The sequence below is a fragment of the Salvelinus alpinus genome, chromosome 31, assembly GCF_045679555.1.
Source record: "Salvelinus alpinus chromosome 31, SLU_Salpinus.1, whole genome shotgun sequence".
NCBI classification, from domain to species: domain Eukaryota; kingdom Metazoa; phylum Chordata; class Actinopteri; order Salmoniformes; family Salmonidae; genus Salvelinus; species Salvelinus alpinus.
The window spans coordinates 718,428-737,723 of NC_092116.1; the positions used below are offsets into that span (position 1 = coordinate 718,428).

Genomic DNA, 19,296 nt, shown 5'->3' on the forward strand with positions numbered 1-19,296 from the left:
ACATCAGTAATGAAAAAATATGTGGTGCTTGTGAGCTCAAGTAAATTCCAGATCCAGTCCAAATGAAGACTATCAATATTATTGTTTTTGCTTGAGCTATGCCTCTGGCCTGAAATCCAGTGTCACCTCTCCAAGGACATCATATAATAAATATAGCTACAGTGCCTTCAGAAAGTATTCATACCCTTGACTTATTCCACATTTGTTTTGTTACAGCCTGAATTCAAAATTGATTAAATATGTTTTTTTTTCACCCATCTACACACCCATCTTTCACCCATCCCCATAATAACAGGATGAAAACATGTTTGCAAATATATTGAAAATGAAATACAGAAATATCAAATTTACATAATTATTCGCACCGAGTCCATACTTTGGCGCCGATTACAGCTTAGAGTCATCTGTATATCAGCTTTGCACATCTGGATTTGGACATTTTCTCCCAGTCTTCCTTGCAGATTTTCTCAAGCTCTGTTACATTAGATGGGGAGCGGCGGTGAACAGCAATCTTCTAGTCTTTCCACAGATTTTCAATGGGATTCAAGTCTGGGCTTTGGCTGGGCCACTCAAGGACTTTCAAATTATTGTTCTAAAGCCATTGCAGTGTTGCTTTGGCTGTATACTTGGGGCCATTGTCCTGTTGGAACATAAATCTTCGCCCCCAGTCTAAGGTCGTTTGCACTCTGAAGCAGGTTCTCATCAAGAATTTGCCTGTATTTGGCTCCATTTATTTAGTTTACTCTATCCTTACCAGTCTCACAATCCCTGACACTGAAGCATCCCCATAGCATGATGCTGCCACCCATGCTTCACATTAGTCAGGGCGTTAGATGGGTGATGAGCTGTGCCTGGTTTTCTCAAGACATAGCACTTTGCATTCAGGCCAAATAGTTACATTTTTGTCTTATCAGACCACATAATCTTTTGCCTTAATCTCTCATAGTCTTTCACGTGCCTTTTTGCAAACTGCAGGCGTGCTGCCATGTGCCTTTTTTTCATGTGTGGCTTCCATCTTGCCACTCTCCCATAAGCCCAGATTGGTGCAGTGCTTTGCTCCCAACTCAGCCAAGAAACTCTGTAGCTCTGTCAGAGTTGTCAATCAATTCTTGGTCACCTCCCTGACCAAGGTCCTTCTTACCAAGTTTGTTTCAGACAGCCAGCTCTAGGCAGAGTCTGGGTAGTTATATATTTTTTTAAATTTCCCAATGATGGAGACCACCGTTCTCTTGGAAACTTTCAACACTCCAGAAATGGTTTTATACCGTTCCCCAATTCTATCTCAGAGATATATGGATAGTTCCTTTCTGCTCTGACATGCACCGTCAACTGTGGGACCTGTTATAGACAGGTGTGTTTCTGTCTAAAATGTCATGTCTAAACCATTGAACTGGCCACAGGTGGACTCCAATGAAGTTGTAGTGACATCTCAAGGATGATCAAAGGAAATTGGATGCACCTGAGTTCAATTTGGAGTGGCATAGCAAAGGCGTTTGAATAGCTACATAAATTACACTTCTGGATAAAAAAATTTTTAATAATAAAATGTTTTCACTTTGTCATTGTGAGATATTGTGTTGATGGGTGAGAAAATCTATTTTTTAAATACATTTTGAATTGAGGCTGTTACACAACAAAATGTGGAATAAGTCAAGGTGTATGAATAGTTTCTGAAGGCACTGTATGTCATGGTGAGAGTCCATATAATGGTACTTTCACAAACACTATTAGCCCACAGATATGTGTAGTGCTTTTATCCTAATAAGTGCCTGCTAAGGGAAACATCTTAGATGTAATGTGAGCTCAGTGTAATATCGGGAATCTAGTGAAGGAGAGCGCTGATTTATTTTAATCCAAGTTGAAAACCTATTAGCTATTTACAGAGAAATTATAAATGGCATAGCGTCAGGGCTGAATATGCTAATTCAGTGGGGAGGTGCAGTGTCATTCCAATCTGATCCCATCAAGGGAGTAGGGTGAAAATATCACCCAATTTTGCAATGCAAATAGAAAGGCAAGGAACTTGAGGATGCCCTGAATGATTTGCGTTCCAAAAGATTCTCCATGTTAAAGCTTAGACGAAGGAGATTTTTGAAGTTCATAGAAACATAGCAGCCATGTTTTTATATGTGGGATGAATATAGTTGAGCATTTCCCTTTTTTTCTCTTTTTTTTTATAAATAAGTGAGTACCGAATACATTTTTGAAACGCAGGTGTGAATAAATATTGTCAATAGTTTTAAAGGAGTAAATGACTAGTGTTGACTAATGACTAGCCGTTCTGAGGACTGGTTGTGTAGTTAATTGTACTGGGAGTTGTAGTTGGACTGGAATGATTTCAGCTTTTACAGTCTTCACTTTCCTGGAAAGCTGAGCCTTCAATTAAATGATTCAAAAATAATATTAATAAATTGTGCCCTGACTGACTGCTAAGTGACTATTACAATGCATCACCTCCTAGTCACACTCCTAGATGCTCCATTACCCACTTACCATTATTTACATTTAGTCGTTCCATCTGGCTGATAAAGTTCTAAATCACAGTCTGGTATGGGAATATACATGTGTGAGGGCATAGTGTGGTGGAGAAATAAATGCAACCGTGCAACCTTCTCCCTCTTGCAGTTTGTTTAGAAGCCAACTGTATGTGGTTCTCAAATAGATTTCAAATACTTACCACATGGTGGTTAAATCATTTTTGTACCATGTGATCCTTTAAGTGATTTGAAACATTGTGCAGTTCCTTTAAAAGATAATGGAATGATGTTAAGATTATAAATTATTCAGACCAGTCTCAGAGTCAGTGTTTTCCATATTATTTACATGGAAAGATCCTGACTATGCAAAGTAGCCTTTATTACTAAACCAAATCAATTAAAAGTTCATTCGTCATATACACAGGATACATCAGGGTATAAATGGTGCAATTAAATGCTTACTTGAGAGCTACCTCTCAACAGTGTAGTGAAATATAGTAAAAATAAAAGTAACAACAATAACACAATAAGGCAATAAGTGGTAAACAAAAATGAAAAAGTATAAAATAAAAGTAGTAGTAAAACTAGCAGCAGTAGAGCATTAAGATGTGGTGGGAAATATACACTGAGTATACCAAACATTACGAACACCTTCCTAATATTGAGTTGCACCCCGGCCTTTTGCCCTCAGAACAGCCTCAATTCGTCGATGCATGTACTCTACAAGGTGTCGAAAGCGTTCCACAGGGATGCTGGCCCATGTTGACACCAATACTTCCCATAATTGTGTCAATTCGGCTGGATGTCCTTTGTGTGGTGGACCATTCTTGATACACATTCTTTAAAAACGCAGCAAAATTGCAGTTTGTGACACAAACCTGTGCGCCTGGCACCTATTACCATATCCCATTCACTTAAATATTTTGTCTTGCTCGTTCATCCTCTGAATGGCACACATACACAATCCATGTCTCAATTGTCTCAAGACTTCAAGATCCTTCTTTAACCTGTGTCCTCCCCTTCATCTACACTGATTTAAGTGGATTTAATAACAAGTGGCATCAATAAGGCAGGTAGCCTAGTGGTTATAATGTTGGGCCAGTGACCGAAAGGTTGCTGGATCAAATCCCCAAGCTGACAAGGTAAAAATCTGTAATTCTGCCCCTGAACAAGGCAGTTAACCCACTGTTCCCTGGTAGGCAGTCATTGTAAATAAGATTTCTTTCTTAACTGACTTGCCTAGTTAAATTTAAAAAGAATAAGGGATCATAGCTGCGGCTCCCCATTGTGGGGCTCCTGAGTGTTGCAGCGGTCTAAGGCACTTTATCTCAGTGCTAGAGGTGTCACTACATACCCTGGTTTGATTCCAGGCTGTATCACAACCGGCTGTGATTGGGAGTACCATAGGGCGGCACACAATTGGCCCAGTGTTGTCCGGCTTAGGGGTAGACTGTCATTGTAAATATTTGTTTTTTCTTAACTGACTTGCCTAGTTATATAAAAGTCAAATAAAATAAATAGCTTTCACCTGGTCAGTCTATGTCATGGAAAGAGCAGGTGTTCTTAATGTTTTGTATACTTAGTGTACACGATAGAATATACAGTACCCACTGGGAAAAACTAGTTGAATCAACGTTTTTCATGCCATTTCAACCCCCAAAAATGATGTGATGATGCTGAATCAACTTGGAAAATTGATTGGATTTGCAAAATGTAATCAACATAATTTATGTTTTACGCTACCTGCCCCTCCCCCCTCTGAAGCATAGGCTACAGTAATCTACTGATGTAACAAGCGATGTTCCCTCTAGGACTGCTGCGCAGAAGAAATGTGATGCCTTGCAGAGACATCTTCACTGAGTTTGCACTATATAGATTACATTTTTCTCTGTGATCGAATCAACATTTCAACCAAAACCAACGTCAGCCCCTTTTCAATGCAACAAACCAAAACAAATCAAATTCTGCAAAATTGAGTCTGTAATTTTGTTTTAGGCAGAGCCAGAGTGCAACGGTGTAGAATTCTATTGGCTGGGGTAGCACACAAGTGGTCTTTCAATCACCCATGAGTGTTGATATTCTTTGCTAGTTAGCGAGTTATTATCCCCGTTATAGATAAGTAAAGGTCAGCAATGGGGGGTTACTGCTTTCTACAAAAGCACAAAACGTGTAGGCCACATTTCAGGCAGTCTTTGAAAAAACAGTCAAGAAAGAAGCTTACATCTTAATTAAAGGGGCAGTGTTGTATTTTGAGACAGGCTTGAGTATGAAAATAAGCCAATAAGAAAGTGGTTTCTTGCATCATACAACACAATGCAATTTACAGTTACCTATTTGGCCCATAGTGTTACAGATCAAGTAAAAAATGATATCAATAATGTATTTTTTTATTTTTAAGTCTCATGCAATGTAGGCCTACATTGAACACCACATATAGGCTACTGTAGGCTAAATCATATAAATCAAAGGATATTTCCATGTGGAAGTGGGATTTGCCCCATTGGTTTTGTGGGTAGGCCTACATTATGCTAAAGTAGCCACGAAAGCCTATTGGCTACTGGCTAAAACTGTAAAGGTACAGCCTCAGTGTTCACTGTAAATGCGTGCCGGATGTTGCGAAAAATCTCACAACTTTCAAGTTCCTGCTCACAAGACCTAAAATTTGCTCAGTCCCCCAAAATATTAGAGGGAACATCAGTTAAAAGCGTGATTTAGAAGATAGGAAGATACATTTTTCATTAGAGAAGAATGGAAACATTTTTCAATGCTTGTTAAGGATACTATAGTTTCATATTGGCTTTATTAACTGCAAAAAGGTAAGATGTGTTTTTAATTCTGGTGCCGCACTACACACACAAGCGTGTTAGCAAGCTAGCTCTGGTCCAGTCAACTCTCATAAGTTCAAAGACATTCAAAGCCACTCCTCTGTAGGTGACGTATAATTCTGTGGGCTTAATTCAGATAATGCATGTCATAACAAGACATCCAACGCTTCAAGCAGCCTCCTCCTCCACCCTCTTTCAATCTCCCCCCGCCTGCATCTCGCGCCCTACACTTGTCTGTCCACCGCACATGTAAACAACTATCTTGCCCGCTACATGGCAAGCTGCTCTATCTGCACTGATTGGTGAAGTAATTGAATTAGCTAAATGTAAAAAATAATCAATTTCACAGGTTAAAAAAGAAACCGAAAGGAATTATATAAACCATGGTTTAGAACCTTGTTTTGCTGGTCGGAACAGTGGAACGGAACAAATATTTCGGGGATTCTGTTCAGAATGAAACGATTGGAAAATAAAGTGCAAATAATCTCTGAACCTCATGTTTGTGCGGGTGGACGGCTAAGGACGCTGTTTAACAGTCTTATGGCCTGGAGGTAGAAGCTGTCTGAGACCAGATGCTCTGCTACTGTCTGCCCACACTGGATAGGGCAAGCAGAAGCATCAGTCAAAGACAGAGCCAAAGTATCTTGTCCTTAAGCCTCACCAACCCTTGCAGGCTTTTAGACCTTAAGTGGCTCAGTGGTGTTATATAAAGCCGGCAGTGTTCATAAATATCTCATAGAGACTTGTAAAAGTAAGTGGAATGATGCTGTCTAGTCTCACAAGACACATCCCACTGGGCACAGACGTCAATTTAATTTAAATGACGTGGAAACAATGTTTATTCAACCAGTGTGTGCCCAGTGGGATAGGAGCTTGTATTGGAATGCAAAGAACAACCTTCCATTGGTTGGTATTCATTTACCATGGTGCAAGACAGAGGGGTAGTGTGAATGGCCCAGTACATCACTGGGGCCAAGCTTCCTGCCATCCAGGACCTGTATACCAGGCCCTAAAAATTGTCAAAGACTCCAGCCACCCTAGTCATATACTGTTCTCTCTGCTACCACATGACAAGCGGTACAGGAGCACCAAGTCTAGGTCCAAGAGGCTTCTGAACAGCTTCTACCCCCAAGCCATAAGATTCCTGAACATCTAGTCAAATGGCTATCCAGACTATTTTCATTGCCCCCCCCCCTTTCACACTACTGCCACTCTCTGTTGTCATCTATGTGTAACAGTATAACTTTAGTACGTCCCCTCGCCCCTACACGGGCGCGAACCAGGGACCCTCTGCACACATCAACAACTGACACCCACGAAGCATCGTTACCCATCGCTCCACAAAAGCCGCGGCCCTTGCAGAGCAAGGGGCAACACTACATATTGGTTTCAGAGCAAGTGACGTAACTGATTGAAATGCTACTAGCGCGTACCCGCTAACTAGCTAGCCATTTCACATCCGTTACACTCACCCCCCTTTCAACCTCCTCCTTTTCCGCAGCAACCAGTGATCCGGGTCACGGCACCAATGTAACAGTATAACTTTAGTACGTCCCCTCGCCCCTACACGGGCGCGAACCAGGGACCCTCTGCACACATCAACAACTGACACCCACGAAGCATCGTTACCCATCGCTCCACAAAAGCCGCGGCCCTTGCAGAGCAAGGGGCAACACTACATATTGGTTTCAGAGCAAGTGACGTAACTGATTGAAATGCTACTAGCGCGTACCCGCTAACTAGCTAGCCATTTCACATCCGTTACATATGCATAGTCACTAATAACTCTACCAACATGTACATACTACCCCAACTAACCGGTGCCCCCGCACATTGACTCTGTACCGGCACCCCCCTGTATATATTGTTATTTTTTACTGCTGCTCTTTAATTACTTGTTAATTTTATCTCTTATTCTTATCCATATTTTTTTTAAACTGCACTGTTGGTTAGGGGGTCGTAAGTAAGCATTTCACTGTAAGGTCTACACCTGTTGTATTCGGCGCATGTAACTAATACAATTTGAAAAATATTTATTTTTTAAAGACTGTGGTACATTGTTTTGTATTATTAAAGCTGAATATAACCTCACTGTAAAGCTCAGGAACAACGAAGCCCATTTCCCAGAAAATCATGTCTATAAAGTCCAGTACATGTCTGTCAAAAAAGGTGCTATCTAGAACCTAAAATGCTTCTTCGGCTGTCCCCCATAGGAGAATCCGTTGAATAACTATTTTTGGTTCCAGGTAGAACCCTGTTGGGTTCCATGTAGAACTTTTTCCCCAGAGGGTTCTACTTTGAACCAAAAAGGGTTCTCCTATCGGGACAACCAAAGAACCCGTTTGGAACCCTTTTTTCTAAGACTGTAGCAATATTCCAATGGCCAAATGTGCTTATTTTATTTTTTGATCTAGTTAACCATAATTTATCCAGTTCATTCAGATAATTCAGAGCCAACTCTCATTGGTGTTAATGGCCTAAGCATAATGCAAACCTTTCATAAGATTAAGGTCCAATGTTTTATCATGTTTTACCAACTTATACATCATCTGGTTTGTCTTTTCTCTCTCCCTTTCTATCTCTCTGTATTTCTCTTTTTTCCTCTGTCCCCTCAGAATTTGCTGATTCTGGTGAGTTACTTTTCTAATTATCTCTTTTTTACCCCTTGTAAGCTAACCATTGTAACAATACACTGGGAGATACACTGGGGCCAAACACTGGGAGAACTAAGTACATGATTTGTTCTTTGACACACGTCCAAAAAAAGTAGAGGACAGAGGACTATGGAAAGACCAAAAACAGTCAGTGGCCAACCATTGCCCACTGTATCTGTGGTGTGTTTGCACAGTTGAGGGAGAAGATTCTTGCCACTTTGATTCCTTAATAAATCTACATGTTTTCAGGATGACACAAACAGCATGTGTCATTGTATTTTAGTCTCTGACACTAGCAAAAATGTATTTTGGTAGCTTGGTATGTTCAAAAAAACGTGTTAGTATTATGGTCATAACGTGTGACAAACCACAATGACACAAACATTTGGGAAATGTGTTTAGAAATCCTTGCAGTGTCAGGCACACGTTTTCATTACAGTTTTTTTCAATCACATTGCTGCATTTTGTACTGTAAGTACTGTAAGTGGTATATAAACTGTAAATGCAAAACTCTAAACTGATGGCACTTGTAATGTAACCATGGATGTTTAACTTGCACAAATGGGTAATTTGGTCATTATAGAGTTGTATCATTTCTGTTTTGGAATTGGTTCCTAAATTTATTGTGTTCATCCTGTTTTATTGAAGGTCCTTTTTTGGAAGAGACAATTCAAATCTGGCTACGCCCTGTGCTATTATTACACACCACACCTGTCGGCACACTCTCTCTTTTTCCATCAGTGTGGCGCTAAAAACAATATCACTTAGGAGCTGCATTAAATATTGAACTGCAGAAAACAGGGGGGGGGGGGGGGTTGGCTACATTGAACATTGGTTTTGTGCCTGAGCTCTCTTAGAATAGCAAAATCATGCCATAGTAAGCAGCACAGCCTTACAGTACATCTAAGTTCTTAACCAGACCTCTGATCCGACCACAGTCTGGTCTTCTGTGGAGTTTTGAATATTCATAGCTGAGATCAGCATCATTGTCAGAGGTCTACACAGATCTGTGACTGGGGGAATTAGAACTTTTGGGATAAATAAAACTAAATGCGTGCTCCATCTTGATCTAGTTCGCAATTTAGATAGCTAGTTGAAGAATTTGAACTCCGCCCTGAACATGGTATACACTGGGAAAACAGAAAAATATAAAATAGTGGCGCAAAGTCATGTTGTCATGTGAACAAAACGTGAACGACAGGGTTGGTAGCTCATCCCAGAGCACGCTCTGGCAGAGCATATGATGAAGAACAAAGACGCTATGCTCGTATGCTAATAGCAAAACATATGCTATCTAGAACCTTTTAAAGGCTTATTTGGCTAGCCCCATAGGAGAACCCTTTTTGGTTCCATGTTTTTTTTTAACTAGGCAGGTTAGTTTAGAACAAATTATTATTTAAATGACTGCCTACACTGGCCAAACCTGGACAACGCTGGGCCAATTGTGCGCCGCCCTATGGGACACCCAATCACGGCCGGTTGTGGTACAGCCTTGATTCAAACCAGGGTGTCTGTAGTGATGGCTCTAGCACTGAGATGCAGTGTCTTAGACGGCTGCGCCAGTCAGGAGCTCCATGTAGAGCCTTTTTCCCAGAAAAGAGTTCTACCTGGAACACATAAGGGTTCTATCTGGAACCAAAAATGGTTATCCTATGGGGACAGCCAAAGAACCCTTTTGGAACCCTTTTTTCGAAGAGAGTACTGCATGCTGTGATAGGATCCGGAAGCAGCTAGGTTTAGCATCTCTTTAGAAATCAACAACTTGTGTTAGTCACAAATTCATAGATGATAGTAGACTAAATAAATTACCTAATACAATACAATTTGGTGCTTTGTCCAGTCCCGCCTTCAGTGATGGTCCGCCCCTGATGATAGGGATCATAATGTGACAGGGCTATGTACTCACTGTAGCACTTTGAGATAGTTTTTCAATGAAATGCGCATTATAAATTCAATGTACCATGAATGTGCTTGCACACATACTATTTATTCTGCCCACTCTAGCGCTTCAATTATTTAAGTTATTATGATTTGTAAACATGAAACCAACTTTTAAATGTGCCGATGGCCCCAACTTGGATTGCTTGAGGAAATATTTTTTATTACATTTATACTTTTTATACTACAACAATATTTAATACACTCCCAACGTATTTCAATGACAATAAAAGGGTCATAGACTTACATGGGGAAAATTACACCATTTTAAGCTATAAACACCAAACCAACGTTGAGATGTTCAGACTGACCCAACTTTGATTCCTTGTCAAAGGTTTTTTGATACTAGGTGTACTTTTTTGAATTATAACCATTTTAAATGTTCATAAAAGCGCCATAGGCTTGAATGGGAGGTATTTGGATTTGCCACTGCTCCATCTAAGACGGCTTGCATTCCGATTTATGATACTATTAGTTATTTTCCTACTATAACGATTTGAAATTTGCATAAAATAATGTGTTTGAATGAGAACAATAGGAAGACAGTAATAGCTATTCAAAATAGTCCTGCTCCTTGTCCAATTAAGCTACAAGACCAACTTTAAAATGTTCACGCTATTCTTACTTCAAACTTTATAACTATAACTACACTAAACAAAAATATAAACTTAACATGCAACAATTTCAAAGATTTTACTGAGTTACAGTTCATTTAAGAAAATCACTCAAGTGAAATAAATTCATTGGGCCCATAATCTGTTGGTCACAGATACCTTAAAAAAGGATTGGGGCATGGATCAGAAAACCAGTCAGTATCTACATTTGAGTAATTTAGAAGATGCTTTTATCCAGAGCAACTTACAGTAGTGAATGCATACATGTTTGTATTGGTCCCCCGTGGGAATCAAACCCACAACCCTGGCGCCATGCTCTACCAACTGAGCCACAGGGGACCACCATTTGCATCATACAGCGCGGCATGTCTCCTTCGCATAGAGTTGATCAGGCTGTTGATTGTGGCTTGTGGAACATTGTCCCACTCCTCTTCAATGGCTGTGCGAAGTTGCTGGATATTGGCGGGAACTGAAACACGCTGTCGTACACATCGATCCAGAGCATCCCAAACGTGCTCAATGGGTGACATGTCTGGTGAGGAAGCAGGCCATGGAAGAACTGGGCCATTTTCATGCTGTGCATTATCATGCTGATTGAAACATGAGGTGATGGTGGCGGATGAATGGCATGACAATGGGCCGCAGGATCTCGTCATAGTATCTTTGTGCATTCAAATTGCCATCGATAAAATGTAATTGTGTTTGTTGTCCATAGCTTATGCCTTCCCATAATATAACCCCACCAACCCAATGGTGCACTCTGTTCACAACGTTGACATCAGCAAACAGCTCACCCACACGACGCCTTACACGCCGTCTGCCATCTGCCTGGTACAGTTGAAACAGGGATTCATCCATGAAGAGTACACTTCTCCAGCGTGCCAGTGGCCATTGAAGGTGAGCATTTGCCCACTGAAGTCGGTTACGACGGCGAACTGTGGTCAGGTCAAGACCCTGGTGAGGACGACGAGAAGGCAGATGAGCTTCCCTAAGAAGGTTTCTGTGCAGAATTTCTTCGGTTGTGTAAACCCACAGTTTCATCAGCTGTCTGTGTGGCTGGTCTCAGACAATCCCACAGATGAAGAAGCCTGATGTGGAGGTCCTGGGCTGGCATGGTTACACGTGGTCTGCAGTTGTGAGGCTGGTTGGACGTACTGCCAAATTCTCTAAAACAATGCTTATGGTGGAGAAATTAACATTCAATTCTCTAGCAACAGCTCTGGTGCACATTCCTGCAGTCAGCATGCCAATTGCACGCTCCCTCAAAACTTGAGACATCTGTGGCATTGTGTGGGATGACAACTGCATATTTTAGTGGGCTTATATTGACTGACTTGCCTAGTTAAATAACAAACATGTATATGCCACACCTGTCAGGTAGATGGATTATGTTGGCAAAGGAGAAATGCTCACTAACAGGAATGCCAACAATTTGAGAAATACGCTTCTTGTGCATATGGAACATTTCTGGAATCTTTTATATCAGCTCAGTTAATATTTTTGTTCAGTTTATATTTGCATACTTTAGCATAAAACATATAACCAACAGTAACTCTTGAACTGTTCAAGCTAGAGTCACCAAACCAACTTTCACATGTTCAAGCTATCCAATCCTATCATCAAACAATCAATCAATCAACTTTCAAATGTTCAAGCTATCATAACTTCACATTCCTTATAAACTATAACTATATTCATTACCTTACATTAGCATAGCATACCTTTTGATCCATTCAAATTAGATACCTAAAATACATTAACATGTTCAGGCTATCATATTCTATCAATCAATCAATCAATTAATTCTCCCATCTAAATCAAATCAAATCACATTTTATTGGTCTCATACACACGTTTAGCAGATGATATTGCGTGTGTAGCAAAATGCTTGTGTTTCTAGCTCCGACAGTGCAGTAATATCTAACAATTTCACAACATATACCCAATACACACAAATCTAAGGAATTAAGAATATATAAATATATGGACGAGCAATGTTAGAGCGGCATAGACTAAGATACAGTAGAATAGAATAGAGTATATACATATGAAATGAGTAATGCAAAATATGTAAACATTATTAAAGTGACTAGTGTTCCATTTATTAAAGTGATTTCAAGTCTATGCATATAGGCAGCAGTCTGTAATGTGCTACTGATGGCTATTTAACAGTCTGATGGCCTTGAGATGGAAGCTGTTCTTCAGTCTCTCGGTTCCAGCTTTGATGCACCTGCACTGACCTCGTCTTCTGGATAATAGCGGGGTGAATAGGCAGTGGCTCGGGTGGTTGTTGTCCTTGATGATCTTTTTGGCCTTCCTGTGACATCGGGTGCTGTAGGTGTCCTGGAGGGCAGATAGTTTGCCCCTGGTGATGTGTTGGGCAGACCGCGCCACCCTCTGGAGAAACCTGCAGTTTTGGGCGGTGCAGTTGCCGTACCAGGCGGTGATACAGCCCAACAGGATGCTCTCAATTGTGCATCTGTAAACATCTGTGGGGGTTTTAGGTGCCAAACCAAATTTCTTCAGCCTCCTGAGGTTGAAGAGGCGCTGTTGCGCATTCTTCACCACACTCTCTGTGTGGGTGGACCATTTGAGTTTGTCAGTGATGTGTACGCCGAAGAACTTGAAGCTTTCCACCTTCTCCACTGCGGTCTGGTCAATGTGGATTTGGGGGGTGCTTCCTCTGCTGTTTCCTGAAGTCCACATACATCTCCTTTGTTTTGTTGACATTGAGTGAGAGGTTATTGTCCTGGCACCACACTCCCAGAGCCCTCACCTCCTCCCTGTAGGCTGTCTCATCGTTGTTGGTAATCAAGCCTACATCTGCAAACTTGATGATTGAGCTGGAGGTGTGACTGGCCACACAGTCTTGGGAGTACAGGAGGGGACTGAGCACGCACCTTTGTGGGGCCCCAGTCTTGAGGATCAGCAAAGTGGAGGTGTTGTTTTCTACCTTCACCACCTGGGGGCGGCCCATCAGCAAGTCCAGGACCCAGTTGCACAGGGCGGGGTTCAGAACCAGTGTCTCGAGCTTAATGATGAGCTTGGAGGGTGCTAATTTGTTGAATGCCGAGTTATAGTCAATGAACAACATTCTGACATAGGTATTCCTCTTGTCCAGATGGGATAAGGCAGTGTGCAGTGCGATGGGGATTGCATCGTCTGTGGATCTATTGGGGCAGTAAGCAAATTGAAGTGGGTCTAGGGTGACAGGTAAGGTAGAGGTGATATTGTCCTTGACTATTCTCTCAAAGCACTTCATGATGACAAAGTGTGCTACAGGGCGATTGTTTAGTTCAACTATCTTTGCTTTCTTGGGTACAGGAACAATGGTGGCCATCTTGAAGCATGTGGGGACAGAAGACTGGGATAGGGAGATTTGAATATGTCCATCAACACACCAGCCAGCTGGTCTGCGCATGCTCTGAGGATGCGGCTAGCGATGCCATCTGGGCCTGTATCCTTGCGAGGGTTAACACGCTTAAATGTCTTACTCACGTTGGCCACGGAGAAGGAGTGCCCACAGTCCTTGGTAGCGGGCCGCGTTGGTGTCACTGTGTTATCCTCAAAGTGGGCAAAGAAGATGTTTAGGTTGTCCGGAAGCAAGCCGTCGGTGTCTGCGACGTGGCTGGTTTTCCTTTTGTAGTCCGTGATTGTCTGTAGACCCTGCCACAGCTCGGGTGGCAGGTAGCCTAGTGGTTAGAGCGTTGGACCAGCAACCGAAAGGTTGCTAGATCAAATCCCAGAGCTGAGAAGGTAAAAATCTGTTATTCTGCTCCTGAACAAGGCAGTTGGGCCAAAATACCAGCAACAGTGTGTGAAAACCTTGTGAAGACTTACAGAAAACGTTTGACCTCTGTCATTGCCAACAAAGGGTATACAGTGAGGGAAAAAAGTATTTGATCCCCTGCTGATTTTGTACGTTTGCCCACTGACAAAGAAATTATCAGTCTATAATTTTAATGGTAGGTTTATTTGAACAGTGAGAGACAGAATAACAACAAAAATATCCAGAAAAACGCATGTCAAAAATGTTATAAATTGATTTGCATTTTAATGAGGGAAATAAGTATTTGACCCCTTCTCAATCAAAAAGATTTCTGGCTCCCAGGTGTCTTTCATACAGGTAACGAACGGAGATTAGGAGCACACTCTTAAAGGGAGTGCTCCTAATCTCAGTTTCTTACCTGTATAAAAGATACCTGTCCACAGAAGCAATCAATCAATCAGATTCCAAACTCTCCACCATGGCCAAGACCAAAGAGCTCTCCAAGGATGTCAGGGACAAGATTGTAGACCTACACAAGGCTGGAATGGGCTACAAGACCATCGCCAAGCAGCTTGGTGAGAAGGTGACAACAGTTTCTGTGATTATTCGCAAATGGAAGAAACACAAAAGAACTGTCAATCTCCCTCAGCCTGGGGCTCCATGCAAGATCTCACCTCGTGGAGTTGCAATGATCATGAGAACGGTGAGGAATCAGCCCAGAACTACACAGGAGGATCTTGTCAATGATCTCAAGGCAGCTGGGACCATAGTCATCAAGAAAACAATTGGTAACACACTATGCCGTGAAGGACTGATATCCTGCAGCGCCCGCAAGGTCCCCCTGCTCAAGAAAGCACATATACATGCCCGTCTGAAGTTTGCCAATGAACATCTGAATGATTCAGAGGACAACTGGGTGAACGTGTTGTGGTCAGATGAGACCAAAATGGAGTTCTTTGGCATCAACCCAACTTGCCGTGTTTGGAGGAGGAGGAATGCTGCCTATGACCCCAAGAAACCATCCCCACCGTCAAACATGGAGGTGGAAACATTATGCTTTGGGGGTGTTTTTCTGCTAAAGGGACAGGACAACTTCACCGCATCAAAGGGACGATGGACGGGGCCATGTACCGTCAAATCTTGGGTGAAAACCTCCTTCCCTCAGCCAGGGTATTGAAAATGGGTCGTGGATGGGTATTCCAGCATGACAATGACCCAAAACACACGGCCAAGGCAACAAAGGAGTGGCTCAAGAAGAAGCACATTAAGGTCCTGGAGTGGCCTAGCCAGTCTCCAGACCTTAATCCCATAGAAAATCTGTGGAGGGAGCTGAAGGTTCGAGTTGCCAAACGTCAGCCTCGAAACCTTAATGACTTGAAGAAGATCTGCAAAGAGGAGTGGGACAAAATCCCTCCTGAGATGTGTGCAAACCTGGTGGCCAACTACAAGAAACGTCTGACCTCTGTGATTGCCAACAAGGGTTTTGCCACCAAGTACTAAGTCATGTTTTGCAGATGGGTCAAATACTTATTTCCCTCATTAAAATGCAAATCAATTCATAACATTTTTGACATGCGTTTTTCTGGATTTTTTTGTTGATATTCTGTCTCTCACTGTTCAAATAAACCTACCATTAAAATTATAGACTGATAATTTCTTTGTCAGTGGGCAAACGTACAAAATCAGCAGGGGATCAAATACTTTTTTCCCTCACTGTATAACAAAGTATTGAGAAACTTTTGTTATTGACCAAATACTTATTTTCCACCATAATTTGCAAATAAATTCATTAAAAGTCCTACAATGTGATTTTCTGGATTTTTTTTTCTCATTTTGTCTGTCATAGATGAAGTGTACCTATGATGAAAATGACAGGCCTCTCTCATCTTTTTAAGTGGGAGAACTTGCACAATTGGTGGCTGACTAAATACTTTTTTGCCCCACTGTATAACTAGTCACTCCATTACAACTGCAGTCACTTCCACTACTATAACTTATTTCACAACCATTAATACTTTACGAAAAGCTAGCAAGCACACACATTTTCTTCAGGAAATCTACCAATTATTATTATTATTATTACAGACTCCGCACTGGATATTTTGTATACACCATATATAATAAAGGGAGACTAGATATATTCTGCATTGTGGTGTGAACATGTTGTTGCTGTTATCTTGTCTGTAATGACCATTTCTATATGGCATTGACCGTTGCTGAACAGACAATTACCATGAATGGTTCACCCGTCAACACACACACTCACCAAAAGTACCTCTTGTCACACAATCTAATGAAGGGTGGCTTACAGTAAATATTGCTCATGCAATCAAAAATTATACATTTTTCAACAAAGAGTGGCTTATCTGCTAGATTAGATATGCCATATGTAAAGATCGAATCCCTGAGCTGACACGGTAAAAATCTGTCATTCTGCCCCTGAACAAGGCAGTTAATCCACTGTTCCTATGCCGTCATTGTAAATAATATTTTTTTCTTAACTGACTTGCCTAGTTAAACAACGGTTAAATATTTTTTTTTAAATAGATATTTACAAACAATCAATATCAATAAAAAACAATTAAAAAAACAGAGTAAGGGGATGTAATAGATCTCTATTTGATTCTTTGTTATATATATAATATATTCTAAACTCAGCAAAAAAAGAAAAGTCCTCTCATTGTCAACTGCGTTTATTTTCAGCAAACTTAACATGTGTAAATATTTGTATGAACATCACAAGAATCAACAACTGAGACATACACTGAACAAGTTCATCAGACATGTGACTAGCAGAAATGGAATAATGTGTCCCTGAACAAAGGGAGGGTCAAAATCAAATGTAACAGTCAGTATCTGGTGTGGCCACCAGCTGCATTAAATACTGCAGTGCATCTCCACCAAGGCACCTGCAAGTTCCCGGACATTTCTGGGGGGAATGGCCCTAGCCCTCACCCTCCGATCCAACAGGTCCCAGACGTGCTCAATGGGATTGAGATCCGGGCTCTTCGCTGGCCATGGCAGAACACTGACATTCCTGTCTTGCAGGAAATCACACACAGAACGAGCAGTATGGCTGGTGGCATTGTCATGCTGGAGGGTCATGTCAGGATGAGTATGCAGGAAGGGTACCACATGAGGGAGGAGGATGTCTTCCCTGTAACGCACAGTGTTGAGATTGCCTGCAATAACAACAGGGTCAGTCCGATGATGCTGTGACACCGCCCCAGACCATGACGGACCCTCCACCTCCACCTCCAAATCGATCCCGAGTACAGGCCTCGGTGTAACGTTCATTTCTTCGACGATAAACGCGAATCCGACCATCACCCCTGGTGAGACAAAACCGCAACTCGTCAGAGAAGAGCACTTTTTGCCAGTCCTGTCTGGTCCAGCAACGGTGGGTTTGTGCCCATAAGTGACGTTGTTGCCGGTGATGTCTGGTGAGGACTTGCCTTACAACAGGCCTACAAGCCCTCAGTCCAGCCTCTCTCAGCCTATTGCGGACAGTCTGAGCACTGATGGAGGGATTGTGCGTTCCAGTTGTTGTTGCCATCCTGTACCTGTCTCGCAGGTGTGATGTTCGGATGTACCGATCCTGTGCAAGTGTTGTTACACGTGGTCTGCCACTGCGAGGACAATCAGCCCTCCGTCCTGTCTCCCTGTAGCTCTGTCTTAGGCGTCTCACAGTACGGACATTGCAATTTATTGCCCTGGCAACATCTGCAGTCCTCATGCCTCCTTGCAGCATACCTAAGGCACGTTCACGCAGATGAGCAGGGACCCTCAGCATCTTTCTTTTGGTGTTTTTCAGAGTCAGTAGAAAGGCCTCTTTGGTGTCCTAAGTTTTCATAACTGTGACCTTAATTGCCTGTAAGCTGCTAGTTTCTTAATGACCATTCCACAGGTGCATGTTCATTAATTTATTATGGTTCATTGTTCAAGCATGGGAAACAGTTTTAAACCCTTTACAATGAAGATCTGTGAAGTTATTTGGATTTTTACGAATGATCTTTGAAAGACAGGGTCCTGAAAAAGGGACGTTTCTTTTGTTGCTGAGTTTATCAGAAAGATCAATGGTAATGCAACGTTCATGTGTCATGCTGTATGTAAATCCCATGTCAAATGTGGTATAGTATTCTGGTGACATTCTGGTGTCCGAACTACCCCTGGTCTTGCGTGTGTGTCTGGTCATGGCACCAGACACACAGGCTCAGATGCCTTTACTACCCCACACAGAAATTGTTAGATGAATGATTGGCCCTTGACTAAATTATGTAAGACCCTCCCCCAACTCGGAGCATCGTAGTCAAGTTTTTTTACCTAATGGTGCTACGATGCTCCGAGTTGGGGGGGCTTACATAATTTAGTCAAAACCCAATCGTTCATCTAACATTTTCTGTTGAAAGAATTGATGTTAAAAGTATTTTGCTCCAGTACACTGCATTTCCATTACGAAAAAAATAAAATACAGTAAGAGGTCATGCCACAAGGACTAAAATAACAACAAGTTCTTATGTCCCGTTGTAAACAAACATAAGAGGGATTTCATTAAAGGCACAGTGCAGTCAAAAACGTGATTTTTCTGTGTTTAATATACAAAAAAGAAAAGGAGAGCCACACACTCAAGGAGCTCGGATGCAATAATGTCATAACCTAATAGCCAACGTTTCATCAGGGTATAGCGACAAACACTGCGGGTCACTAGTTATATGGTGTCAAAGGACACACACAGTTGTCTGTAATCATGGCCAGGTGTAGCCTGATATCATTGGTTAATTCTCAGATATAAACAGAACATACAAAAACATGAATGGATAGCATACGATCATAGATACAATGTGGCTACATAGGCCTACAAACATTTACAATGAATAGCAAAAACACAATAATCACAAGAATGGCTTCAGATCAAAGTCAATGTTGAGCCCGAAGGGAGCAAGGGTCTTTAATTTCAAGATCCAGGCAGCGTCTTGTTTAAACTCGCTTCCAAAAAGTGGGCCACGATGCTCCGAGATT

At 41.7% G+C, this 19,296-nt stretch overlaps 1 protein-coding gene across 4 annotated transcripts in view; it reads left to right on the forward strand.

Annotated features, from left to right (window-relative positions):
* LOC139561834 (sodium/potassium/calcium exchanger 2-like) overlaps positions 1-19,296 on the forward strand; it is a 158,722-nt gene that overhangs the window by 79,738 nt on the left and 59,688 nt on the right. For 3 of the 4 annotated variants that reach the window (XM_071379136.1, XM_071379135.1, XM_071379137.1), the window contains one exon: positions 7,918-7,932. The exons of the other annotated variant lie outside the window; for it this stretch is intronic. In XM_071379136.1, coding sequence (XP_071235237.1) covers positions 7,918-7,932 — 15 coding nt within the window. The remainder of the gene's footprint in view (positions 1-7,917; positions 7,933-19,296) is intronic. 4 annotated transcript variants of the gene reach the window in all.